Consider the following 12,290-nt stretch of genomic DNA (forward strand, 5'->3'; position numbering starts at 1 on the left):
TCCCAATTTAAAGCTGCTTTCTTTAAGAAATGACTTCCCTTTGTAGTCACTTTGAATATCAAATCTGACAGCAGCTACCATATGGATGACACCTATCTAGCAGCGGGTAGGAAGAAATTCATTACAGTATCACATTTTATACCACCATTTCCATTCTTGGAAACCATAGTTTTATCAGTTTGTACATCCTTTCTGAATGGTCAGCAATGTGGAAGAAGAGTTTGGAGTGTTTGAGGCTGATGGAATCCACCAGAGGCAAGCAGTGTAACCCTTTCTATTAGCTCCTCACTGCAGTTGCTGATAACATTTGGCACCATCTTCTATAAAATTTGGCTTATTTTTCATATCAACAGCACCTTGATCTCAATAACTTTAAGTACATGGACTGTGCTCTCAGTCCAGATCCTCAGTGGAGCTTAGAGTAAGCCATCTTCTCTCCAGTTAAATACTTCTCCCGCTGCCCATGCCTCAGCAGCTCCCTGTCTGTATAGGAGGAGGCAGTCACTCTTGCTCTGTGCTTTCAATGGTTTCCCATGCCATGGCAGCTTAGACTCCTTCTATTCCACAGAAGCAGAAAGGAAAATCCTCAGGGACCCGGCAAAAGTAGGAGCTTGCTTTAAAATTGACCCATAAGTTCAGTGGGATTATACATACAGAAGCCTTTAAATATTGTCTCATTGTCCATGGTTAGCACAAGGGTACTTGATTCTCATGAGCCTCTCAATCCTCTCCAGTGAAAGAAACTACAGATCATAGCAGAACCAAATGACAGAATCATTGTAAGAAAGCTCTGGAAGTTCAAGGGAAAAGCCATTGAACAGAAGCAGGTGTGTCTGTTTCTTTTTTGTTTAGAAGCATGGAAATGCATGGCATCCATTTCTTGATAATTGCCCCAATAATGCAGGGACTCTGGCCAGGAGACTGTAGCTTATGTGGGTACCTGTTGCTGAGTAGAGGGGGAAAAAAGCACTAAAATGGGTTTTTGTTCTGTCTGTAGCACAAGCTTTATACACGAGACACTGTTGATATCTTTGAAATAGAATCTTCATGTTTGACTGCCAAACTTTGCTGCCTCATTTCTGCTGGAGAAACCTTTTTGTTCTTTTTCGGGATTTTGCTCAGCCCCCTCCACCACCCCCATCTCCTCAGCTCTTTGCAGTAGTAGCCATGCAAACTTTTTTGTGTTTTTGTTTCTCTTTGGTCTGTTTTAATTTGTTTTGTTGTTGCTGCTGCTGCTGCTGTTGTGGGTTTTTGTTGTTGTTGTTTTTTGCGGGAGCCCATGCTATCTTGGAGCTCACTATACAGCAATTTTCTTGCCCTGAAGAGAGGGCATGCTTAGCCACGAGGCCCAGCTCTGCCTTGCAAAGATGCTCAAAATGTCCTAGAGCAGGAAATGCTGAAAATTGAAGATGGTACCACCCAAGGTACCCCATATTCAATTGAGTTTTTAATTTTCTTTATGTTTTTTATGTATCTTTTGCAAAACACTTTAATTTTTAGACCCCATTAATACAGCTGTCTATAAAAATTTCACAAATCAAAGCTAGAGTTGCAGTTTCTTCAACAGGAAGTTGCATAGAAGTACTGTGAGAATTCTGGATGGTGATTGGCCTATCAGATTTTGTCAATAATTGTAGTTATTTTGCATTTAGTGCTTCTTTGAATGTTCTTTGGGACCAGGCTTCTGGAGGTAGTGAGTGCTTAAAACACTTGCAAGTGTTTTAAGGCTTTGCTGAGAAAAAATACGAGTTTGGGAGGGAAAAGTTCAGATCTAACACTATAGTCTCACACATACTCAGTCCACCTCTTTTACAATATTTATTCTCTGTTGCTGTGGCAAAATGTCTGAACCTAAGTACTTATAAAGAAAAGAAATCTATTTACTTCACAGTGATACAAGCTGTAACTCCAAACAATAACAACTCCATCAGATTCTGGTGAATGAAATATCTGCTGATAGGAACAGAAATGCTTATGAATGTTGGAAACCAAAGGGCATCTTGGCTGTCAAAATACGACAATGAAGCTGAAAGAGAAACAGCTGCATACAGAAAAGGAATCAAGAAAACCCTTCTTATTGAATTTATTGAATACACAACTCTAAACATTAAGTGTGTTTTAGCATTTATTGTATGTGCTAGATAAGAGAGAAAGTTATAGTGTGTTCCTCTAAAAATAAGGGGAAAAAAAACTTTCTTCCTCCTCTCCTTTTCTTCTGTTTCTTCTTTTCTTTTTCCTCCTCCTCTTCTTTCTCCTCTTCCTCCTCCTCCTCCTCTTCTCCTCCTTTTCTTCCTTCTTCTTTAGGCGAGCTGTATTTCTGAGACATAGTATCTCTCTCTGTTTTCTTCTGGTATTGAATGTGTAGACCAGGCATTGAGCTCCCAGAGACCCCCCCTGCTCCGCCTGCTTGCTGACTGTGGGGAGTAAAGGTGAGCTCCCATATGTTCATCCTCACATGTCTCTCCAATGAAAGCCACTGGATTTCCAGAATACGGCAAGATCTCTGGAGAGACAGGAAGTCAAGGGTGTCACTTTATTTTAGTAGTCCACACTGGTGGGAAACAACTGAGATCCCATGAGAAATACATTCACCTCTTCTAGGTAAGGGGAGCAACCCAAATGATTGTGCTACTTTCCCCTCAGTACCTTCTCTTAAATGTCTCAGCAATACCTCACTGAAGACCTGGCTTCCATCACATGAACCTTTGGGGTGACACCCAGCTAATCCATAGTACGTTTGAGGATGGATGTGGGACTTAGAGTTTGTATGACTGTTGTTTTCACGCAGTCAGTTGCAAACACAGAAAGACTAGAATCAACAAGTCACTTGTTCGGTGTCTACTGGTGAGGAACTGAGTCATATTTAGCTAAGAGATTTGGTTTTTGTAGCTGATTGACCAAGAGATATTAGAGAGAGGGGCTCAAAGATGGCCTGCTGATGCTGCTTTTTTTTAACCTCTCTTCCAGACTACAGATGCTGGAGGCCATCTGTAAACACTGGGAGGGACCCATCAGTCTGGCCCTCTACCTGTCGGACGCAGAAGCCCAGCAGTTCCTCCGCTATGCCCAGGGATCTGAGGTGCTCATGAGCCGGCAGAATGTTGGCTACCACATCGTGTACAAGGAGGGTCAGTTCTATCCTGTCAATCTCCTGCGCAACGTGGCTATGAAGCACATCAGTACACCCTACATGTTCTTATCTGACATTGACTTCCTGCCTATGTATGGGCTCTATGAGTACCTCAGGTAAGGAACCCAGGGGACCTTGCTGTTCTGTCTTCTCTTCAGGCTGGTAACCACACAGGTTCATGAAAATCTGGACCTCAAGGCCCTCAAGACCATTGTATAGTCTGCCACTTACCTTTTATAGGTAGGACAACTACAACCCTAAAGGGGGCAGGGACCTGTCCAGTGATGGCCAGTGCCTACAAGTTTGGAATGTGCATACTAAGTTCTATTATCCCATGCACAGACTAGATCCAATTTTCCATAGTGACATATTTTGCTGTTGAAACATCTCTCTTGCTTAAAACTTCTGCCTCTTTTCCAACTTTGCAGTAGACAGGCTTCCTGTAATCATTCTCATTGCCTGTTCCTTAAAACAAACCTAAACAATAGTGATGCCTGACATGTATTGAACCACTTAAGTATATGCCAGAAAATGATTGAAAGGTAAGATTTTATTTTTGCCCTCCTCTCACAGCCCCTGCCATGAGTCATATTGTTGCCTTCATTTTACAAACAAAAAGCTGCAGAACAAGACTGGAAGATGCTGGCCTATCATATGTACCTAGTATGGGAAGAGCTGGGGAGTCACAACACAGGCCACCCAACCATAGAACCGTAGGAATATCCAGTGTCCTTTTCCACCTTTCCTCACATAGCAGAGTAGAAAGCAGTCCATTCCTTTAAGACTGGGTAGTTCTCAATTAATATAAACAGTATGAATTGAAATGTAACGTGTTGCAGAATTCACATGACTCAGAATTGTACTTGGGAGAAATATAATGTCACATGGTCTAACAACATCATTAAAGGGTCCTTTTTCAATTGTCACTTGTCAGCATGGATGTCCTTTGTGTCTACGATAGTGCCTTCCAGGATTCATGTATCCCTAAAGATAGCTTATACATCTTGTCTTTTTAGGATGTACAAACTAAGTTTCAACCACTTGTGGGGCTGCCTTATGCTACATCATGGACCAGTAAGGCTTGGAGAGACAAAATAGCAGGCTTGAGTCCAGAGAAATGGCAGCCTTAGAAGTTGAGGAGTGTCTGGAAGATCCCAACTTGCCTAACTACTCTGGGGTTTCTGACTATCCCAAACGTGCTGTATATGAACGCCTAAGACCCTTCTCTCTCCCTCCGCCCCTCTCTCTGTCTTTCTCTCTCTCCTTCTCCCTCTCCCTCCCTCTCCCTCTCCTTCTCCCTCCCTCCCTCTCTCCCTCCCTCTCTCTCCTTCCCTCTCCTCCCTCCTTTCCGCCCCCTCCTCTCTCTCACACACACACACACAAACACACACACAGAGGAGGGTATCCTAAACTTTGCATTCAACCTCATTAGAGTACCATTACAAAGCGTTGTGTAACATAGCATGACATTATTTCCTTCCTGGTAAGCATGGAAGTTCCCCATCAGCTGTCAGAGAGCCAAAGGGTTAGTGGTCCCACCAGCAATATAACCTACCATAGAAGTGGGTGGAACTGTGATACAACAACCTGTGATGAATTCCTGGCTGCCAGACTCCATTCACTGATTTTTCTTCAGGTCCAGCTCCAACTGGGTGACAATATCCTAGTATGTAGAACAAGCCCCCTCTCCCAAGGACATCAGACTAAATCCTCAGCTCTGCACCATACCTCACAGCTTGGAAAGTTTGGCAGTCAGCAAGATGCTTGCCTACATATTACATGAATAGATTAAGTAGTTAGGAGCAGCTTCAACTTAGACTGAGAAGAGTTAAGCTAGAGGAATATACTTCACCCTTCGCCTTCTATGATTTTCCTCAAAAGTACCCAAGGGGTCTTCCCTGCAAAAAATTTAAAGTAAACTTGCCTCAGTAGTCTATTTCCTGACATTACCTTATGGGCAACATGTTTTACAGCATGGTGCACAAGGAATTCGTGCTGATGGTGCAATACTCAGTGCTAAGCAACATGTAACACATGGTAACTACAAGTTATTTTGCTTAGTTGAAGTGTCACCATATTAATCTCAGCAAGAATTTTGAAATATTGCAGGCTTCCCCTCAAATTGTCTTTATAGACCCTGTCTGAAAGGTACTATTTAAGAGTGTTCATAGGTGTATCTAAGGAAGAGCCATCTCTCCAGGTGTGGAATCATGTTGCTGTTGTGACAGGATTGCAATAACTAACTCTTTATATTTTTCAGAGGATCGGAAATTTGTATTTTAATGTTTTAGTATTATTAAATAATTGGGAGCTGGAGAGATGTCTTAGCAATTAAGAAAACTCATTCTTTCAGAAGACTCAGGTACAGTTCCTTGTAGCACATGGATGTTCACAGCCATGCATTACTCCAGAAGGCTGGCACTCTGAACACCAAGCATATGTGTGATTTACATGCATACATACAGTCAAAACACTTATATGCACACTGCTACTCGGTTAGGATGGGATCATAGGTGCTCCTTACTGCTATAGCTTTCATGTCCAAGAATGCCAGCATACCTTGGCAGAAACTCACTTTTTCACACTTAAATCTAACAAAATGTTTTACCCAACTCTGTTAACCTTCAAAGAGTAAATGAGGATAACGATACCTTATAGGAACCCTTCCTTCATACTGGAAGCCTGCAAGCTGCTTGTTCTTTGTCTGTGACACCTCTTCATGTGGTTTTAGGAAAGCTAAAGGTACAGTGCATATCTGGTATGGCAGACTTGTGACAAGGTACAGAGTTAACAGGAGGTTTTTAATCTCTGTCTGTGCTGCCCCCTTTGCTGTTATTGTTGTTAACATTGTCATTATGAATTCAAAAATAGAATCCATAGGAACTGAAAGTACAGCAGGGAGATATGGGTGAGCATGGAAAGACTCAGAAAGATCTGGTAGCTGAGATTAGGCTGAAATGTCAATGGCTCCAAAGGCTAGATATATCAGAACACTTAGGACTCAGAAGCAGCTGGTGAGGCTGATGGGTTAATGGGCAGAGGTGTTGGAAGGTGAGATGTTAGACTGTTTCACAGCCAGGACCATTCACACCATGAAACTGGGCAGGTTTCCATCATTAATCAAAATTTGTGATACTGAGGATTACCTATAAGCCACGGTATTTCTATCTCCTTCCCTGTATTTATGCTCCAAGAAACAAACATGGTTCCCTAGCAGTCACTATATCTTGTAGCACGTGTAAATGAGTAATCAGCATAATTCCACTCTGTCCAAGGGGGAGACATAACTACGTTTCTTCATATTTTCTTTGGTATATAATGGAGAAAGTGGAAAAGTGGTGCCAAGTGAGCCAGGCAAGTACTTGCTCTGTGCCAAACATTGTTATAATCCCCCGAATGTGTTTTTGCAGAACAGCCCCTCCATTCATTTTACTGATGAGGGTACTCAGGCTGAGTCTCCCACCTCATGTCTCAGCATTGCTGCCTGGGTACCTAGCTTTCTATGAACTTTCCCAGAAGTGCTGTCTTTTTAGCCTGCTGATTGATCCTGATGGGCTCATACCCAAATTCATCACTATGACTATAATCATCAACCCAGTTTGCATATTCATCAGTACTATCTTAACATTTGCCTGAAAAAAATTAACCCTTACAAAACCCTACAGAGTATACACTAAGTGCAGATTGTATCCAACCCTGGGGCCCCAGGGCTTGCTCAAGAATACCATCTGGTGATTATCTAGGCTAAATCTGAATTCAAGGCACTGGCAGCAGAACTGTACTTCTGGTAGCTCCTGCTGTAACACACAGCCCACATTTAACTCATTGCACATGTGTGGTAAGCTTTCCATGATATATAGTCATTGTTGCTAACACTGAAAAAAGGTGATCATTCATACGAGATGCTGAGGATATTAAGGGATGATGGTGAATAGAGGCCACAGGTCAGATCCATTCTCATGATCAATATGCTGTAGTTATTATTATAATTATTATTATCATTATCATTATCATTATTTACAGTTAGTTCTTGTGTTCATTCTGAGCTCCTCTTTTTCACCTACTCTTTGCTGACAGACCCCCTTCCCCCTTGGGTATGTCATCAGTTAAGAATCTACCGATCGTCTATCTTCCTGGGGCTGGGGAAATCCTCCTTCTGGTAGATGACCTTGACAGTCTGACCTCATTAAAGGTTTGTCTTCTGGCTGCCTTCTCAGTGACTTCCTCTATGACTGCATAGACAGACATCTGTCTTCATCTCTCCGCTCCATACCTCCCCTGCCCTGGAAAACTATACTTAATGATTGCTCATTCAAGCTTGGGACTCAATGTCTGTGTATCTGACTTTATTAATATTTATTAGCTGGAGAATGTTACCTTAGTTCTCTTAATATCCAAGCACATAAAGCTTAGTTAATATAAAAATAAGATTAATAAAAAGAGCTCAGAGAATTAAGAAAATTACCTGTAATTATACTGGACTCCAAATACAGTAGATGTCATCGTATTTAAAAGATTGTATGTGATGATACTTGTCTCACAGTTTAGCCTCCCATCTCATTGGAGGCCACAGAACTCTTTGGTGAAAAGCTCCTTAGCTGCCTCCTCCTGAAACAGAAGAAGCCACATACACCCCGAGTACACACATATAGCTGAATCAAAAAGCAGCTGCGGAGGAGCACAGGAAACCCCAGAGCACCAGAACAGCTGGAACAGGCTTTGCCAGGGCCCGACCTGCATCCAGGAGTTGAGCAGTGCCTCAGGCATCTGTGCACAGTTTTCTGCCTGGGGAGAACTGCTCTGAAAGGAGTGATTTGACTCCAGGGTTTTGAGGTGAGGCCGCCATCTTCTCTCTGTCTACCAAGCAGGTGGGTCAGGAGCACAGGGAAAACAAGAGTAGCAAAGCAGCTGGAACAGAGTCGGTTTAGGCTTCACCTGAACCCAGGAGCTGGGCAGCGCCACGGTCACCCAGGGGTGCTGAGTCAGGCTTGCAGGCCCAGAGGAGGGACACCTAAAGAAATGTTCAACATCCTTAATCATCAGGGAAATGCAAATAAAAAACAACCCTGAGATTCCATCTCACACCAGTCAGAATGACCAAGATCCAAAACTCAGGGGACAGCAAATTCTAGAGAGGATGTGGAGAAAGAGGAACACTCCTTCATTACTAGAAATCAGTTTGGCAGTTCCTTAGATAATTGGACATAGCACTACCTTAGGACCCAGTTATACCACTCCTGGGCATATACCCAGAAGATGTTCCAGCATGTAATAAGGACACATGCTCAACTATGTTCATAGCAACCGTCTTTATAATAGGCAGAAGCTGGAGAGAACCCAGATGTCCCTCAACAGAGGAATGGATACAGAAAATGTGGTACATTTACACAGTGGAGTACTACTCAGTTTAGAAGCAATGAGTTCATGAAATTCTTAGGCAAATGGATGGAGCTAGAATCCCAAAAGAACACACACAATATACACTCACTGATAAATGGATATTAGCCCAAAACCTCGGAATACCCAAGATGCAACTCAAGACCACATGAAGCTCAAGAAGGAAGACCAAAGTGTGGCTACTTTGATCCTTATTGGAAAGTGGATTAAAATACCCATGGCTCACAGCCCACCAGTAGAATGAGTATAGGGTCCCCAATGGAGCAGCTGGAGAAGGGACCCAAGGAGCTGAAGAGGCTTGCAGCCCTGCAGGAGGGACAATAATATGTACCAACCAGTATGTCCAGAGCTCCCAGGGACTAATCCACCAACCAAAGAGTACACATGGAGGGAACCATGGCTCCAGCTACATATGTAGCAGAAAATGACTCAGACATCAATGAAAGGAGAAACCATTGGTGCTGTGAACTCGTTTTCCCAGAATAGGGGAATGCAATTCAGAAAATTTTGGGGGTGGGTGGTGTTGAGCAGAGGGAGGGGATTTGATAGGGGATTTTTGGAGGGATAATGTGGAAAGGGGATACCATTTGAAATGTAAATAAGCTAGTATGTAATAAAAAATAAAAATAGTAACTGCCCCTCTGTGTTGGGCACAGGCTCCCTAGCATACTGTCTATCAGCTATTGTTGATCTTGTTTGCATACTGTGCACCAGCCCCACCATGTACAGACAGCACTGGCCTTGGCTTCACAGCAGTCTGAAGTCACTCCCCACCCAGTCAGACCCAGACAGATGATAGCCTCAGAATCAGTCTTTCCTGGTCAAGATGCAATAGTGCCTCTCACTTTTCTGGACCTCCAAGATATGTTGTTTTCCTGATTTTCTTTTCACAAAGAAATCACTAATCTGGGTTTGTGAAAAATTCCTACATCCATGGCTTTGTAAGGAAGAATCTCTTCCCTTTCAGGGTGTTTTGAGTGAGTTGAAGTCTTCAGAATAGGTCCTGGAATGAGATAGTTAAACTGGAAACTGGCAAGTAATTTGAATCCTATCTTAAGAAAAATTTTGGCCAGAGTGACTCCTAGAATGGTCCATGGATCTCTCCTATCTCCTAGCCGTTAGGAAAAGAGTTAGCTGCTGTTTCTTTCCTGTAAACTGTCTGTTCTTGTCCGCTAATGTTGCTGTGATGAACACCATGATCAAAAACAACTCAGCAGGCACAACTCGGTGTAGAGTTTATAGTTTCTGAAGAGAAGTCAGAACAGGTATGCAAGACAGAAATCCAAAGGCAAAACCTGAAGCTGATGTATGGAGGAATGCTGCTTAGTGGCATGCTCACATCTAACTACCTTTCTTGCACTCTACAGGACCACCTGACTAAAGATAGGACCACCCACAGTAAGGTGCAAGCCGCATCAATCATCAGTCAAGAAAATTCCCCTATAGACATGCCTACCAGCCAGTCTGCTGGAGGCAAGTCCCCAACTAAGATACTGAGATCTCCTTTCCCCAGATATGTCTAGGTTCATTTCAAGATATATATATATTAACCAGCGTACCATATAAATTAATCTTTACCAGCAATCACTTCAGAAAAAAGTTAATATCAACTACCTACTATTTTGCAGTCCGACTAGCCTCTTTACATATCCCTGCCTCACATCAGTCCTTCAGGATTCAATTAGAATGAGCAGGAGGGGAAAGTTAGGTTGTATGGATTCTCTTCCTAAATGTAATCTAAACCTCACCTTGGGGTCTGTAGAGTTCCTAGGAGATGCCACTATAAATAACTGTTGTCCTCATACCCACCCAGTCTCTGGTCTGGGTAGCTGCTTCCTGTCGTATTCCAAGATAAGGAGAAAGTCACTCACACATACTTAAACCCAGTGAACATCCCTAGCTCTTATCTTACCAAACTTCTCAGCAACATTTTGTTACTATTTGTTGTTTTTGTTGTTGTTGTTATTGTTGTTCTTCTTAATGATGACAATGATGGTGATGATGCCTCACTAATGAAGAACTTTTTCTCTCATGGTCTATATAATACAGTCATTCTTTCATGTAGAAACCTGAGAGAAAAGAGACTCACTAGCTCCATTGTCAGATCCGGGGACTCTATGAGTGCAATAGGCTATACAATGTATTCAGAATGTCAGAAGAGAGGTAGGCAGGCCTTTATGATAGTGCCTGATTGGTACTATTCTCCATTTTATCAGTAGTACCCTCAGCATTTTGGTAGATTTGTATGTTTTCCTAAACCCAAACTATTACATTAAAGTTACAATTTTTTACAAGTATTGTAGAAAAGAAGCAATGCATACTACTCAATGCTTTCCAGATAAGGACTACATGAGAAAAGGTAATGCAAAGATTGGATGGATGGATGGATGGATGGATGGATGGATGGATGGATGGATGGATGGATATAGAAATATAGAAAAAGAGATAGACCTTAAGGACTGGGAAGATTGTGAGATTGGAAAGCCTGAATTTGAGAGCAGGCCTGCATCTGAGCTGCAGGAAGAATCTCTTACAGCCCTGAGACAACAGCCTTCTCTTTTAGAAAAGATTGAGTCTGTTTTTTGTGAAGACTTACAATGTATCCATTAGCTTTGTTTAGTGGTAAGTAACAGAAACCATTCAAGAATGTAATTAAAGTAAAAACAAATCAAAGGGTGACTATCTCTTATGGAATTGAAATAGAATTGGAAAACAAGTACAGTCTTACCAAAGTTAAAGTGAACAGCTCTGGGTAGTAGTAATTAAAAACCTACAGAGCCCCAACAATGCAAGTCCTCCCAGATTGCTGGGATGCTGGGGCTCCAAGATTCTGTCTCTGCAACTTACCACTGGAATTATTTACTTTATTGAATGCCTTCTCCTAGACATTATGTCCTAGGTATGTCATGAAGGATAACCTAAACTCTGAAAGCTACTGCTATCTATAGGGCCATAGGAAAGAATTATTTTTGAGCAAAACATTTTAAAAATGGCTTTTAGGGTAGCTGCAAATGGGGACCAAGAACTCATTCAGTAAAGGGGCTTTCTGGGAAAGCTTGAGGATCAACATGAAAAGGCTAAATTTAGTAGTGTATTCTTATAAGCCCAGCACTAGGGATGCAGAAGCAAGTGGGTTCCTGGAGCTTGTTGACAGTTCAGAGAGTCTGGCTATCTGGCTGCATCTCTCTGTAGCTGGCATGTGATAGATGGATGCACAGTGACAGCTAAATGAGAAGCAATCTCCTACTAACATCATTCCCATGCCCCAGAGTCCTGGGGACCCAAGAATATTTTTCTTATTTCTTTTCCCAAGTAGATAAATAAGTACACATCTTTTCTATGAAAAAGGAATAGACTCAACACTATTTAATGTAAGTTTGATATAAAAGCCTGACTTTAGATATCTGACCACAGAAGAACTGTATACATTTGACATCACTGTACAGAGTAACGGGAAAAGAAGAATATAGGCCAGGACAGACTGACTCACACCTGTGGCTCTCAGACTGGCTGAACATAGTTTGAAAGCATCTACAGTCATCCTTAACAAACTTCTGTAGTAGTGATGTGGGGCTATATATTACTATAATTAATTATAGGTATAAGGACACATCTCTAGTGATATTTGGAAGTGCCAAACTGAGCTTTCATGCCAACTCTTACCCACGATATGGTAAGACTGACCAACAGTGGGTTCAGAAAACTATCCTTATCTATCCTGGTCCATACTCTTGCTTATCATTAATTAATATAAAGTCTTGAT

At 42.1% G+C, this 12,290-nt stretch overlaps 1 protein-coding gene across 7 annotated transcripts in view; it reads left to right on the forward strand.

Annotated features, from left to right (window-relative positions):
* Large1 (LARGE xylosyl- and glucuronyltransferase 1) overlaps window positions 1-12,290 on the forward strand; it is a 502,501-nt gene that overhangs the window by 474,152 nt on the left and 16,059 nt on the right. For all 7 annotated transcript variants that reach the window (XM_052166462.1, XM_052166464.1, XM_052166461.1 and 4 more), the window contains one exon: window positions 2,968-3,246. In XM_052166462.1, coding sequence (XP_052022422.1) covers window positions 2,968-3,246 — 279 coding nt within the window. The remainder of the gene's footprint in view (window positions 1-2,967; window positions 3,247-12,290) is intronic.

This window comes from Apodemus sylvaticus, chromosome 21 (assembly GCF_947179515.1).
Source record: "Apodemus sylvaticus chromosome 21, mApoSyl1.1, whole genome shotgun sequence".
Classification (NCBI taxonomy): domain Eukaryota; kingdom Metazoa; phylum Chordata; class Mammalia; order Rodentia; family Muridae; genus Apodemus; species Apodemus sylvaticus.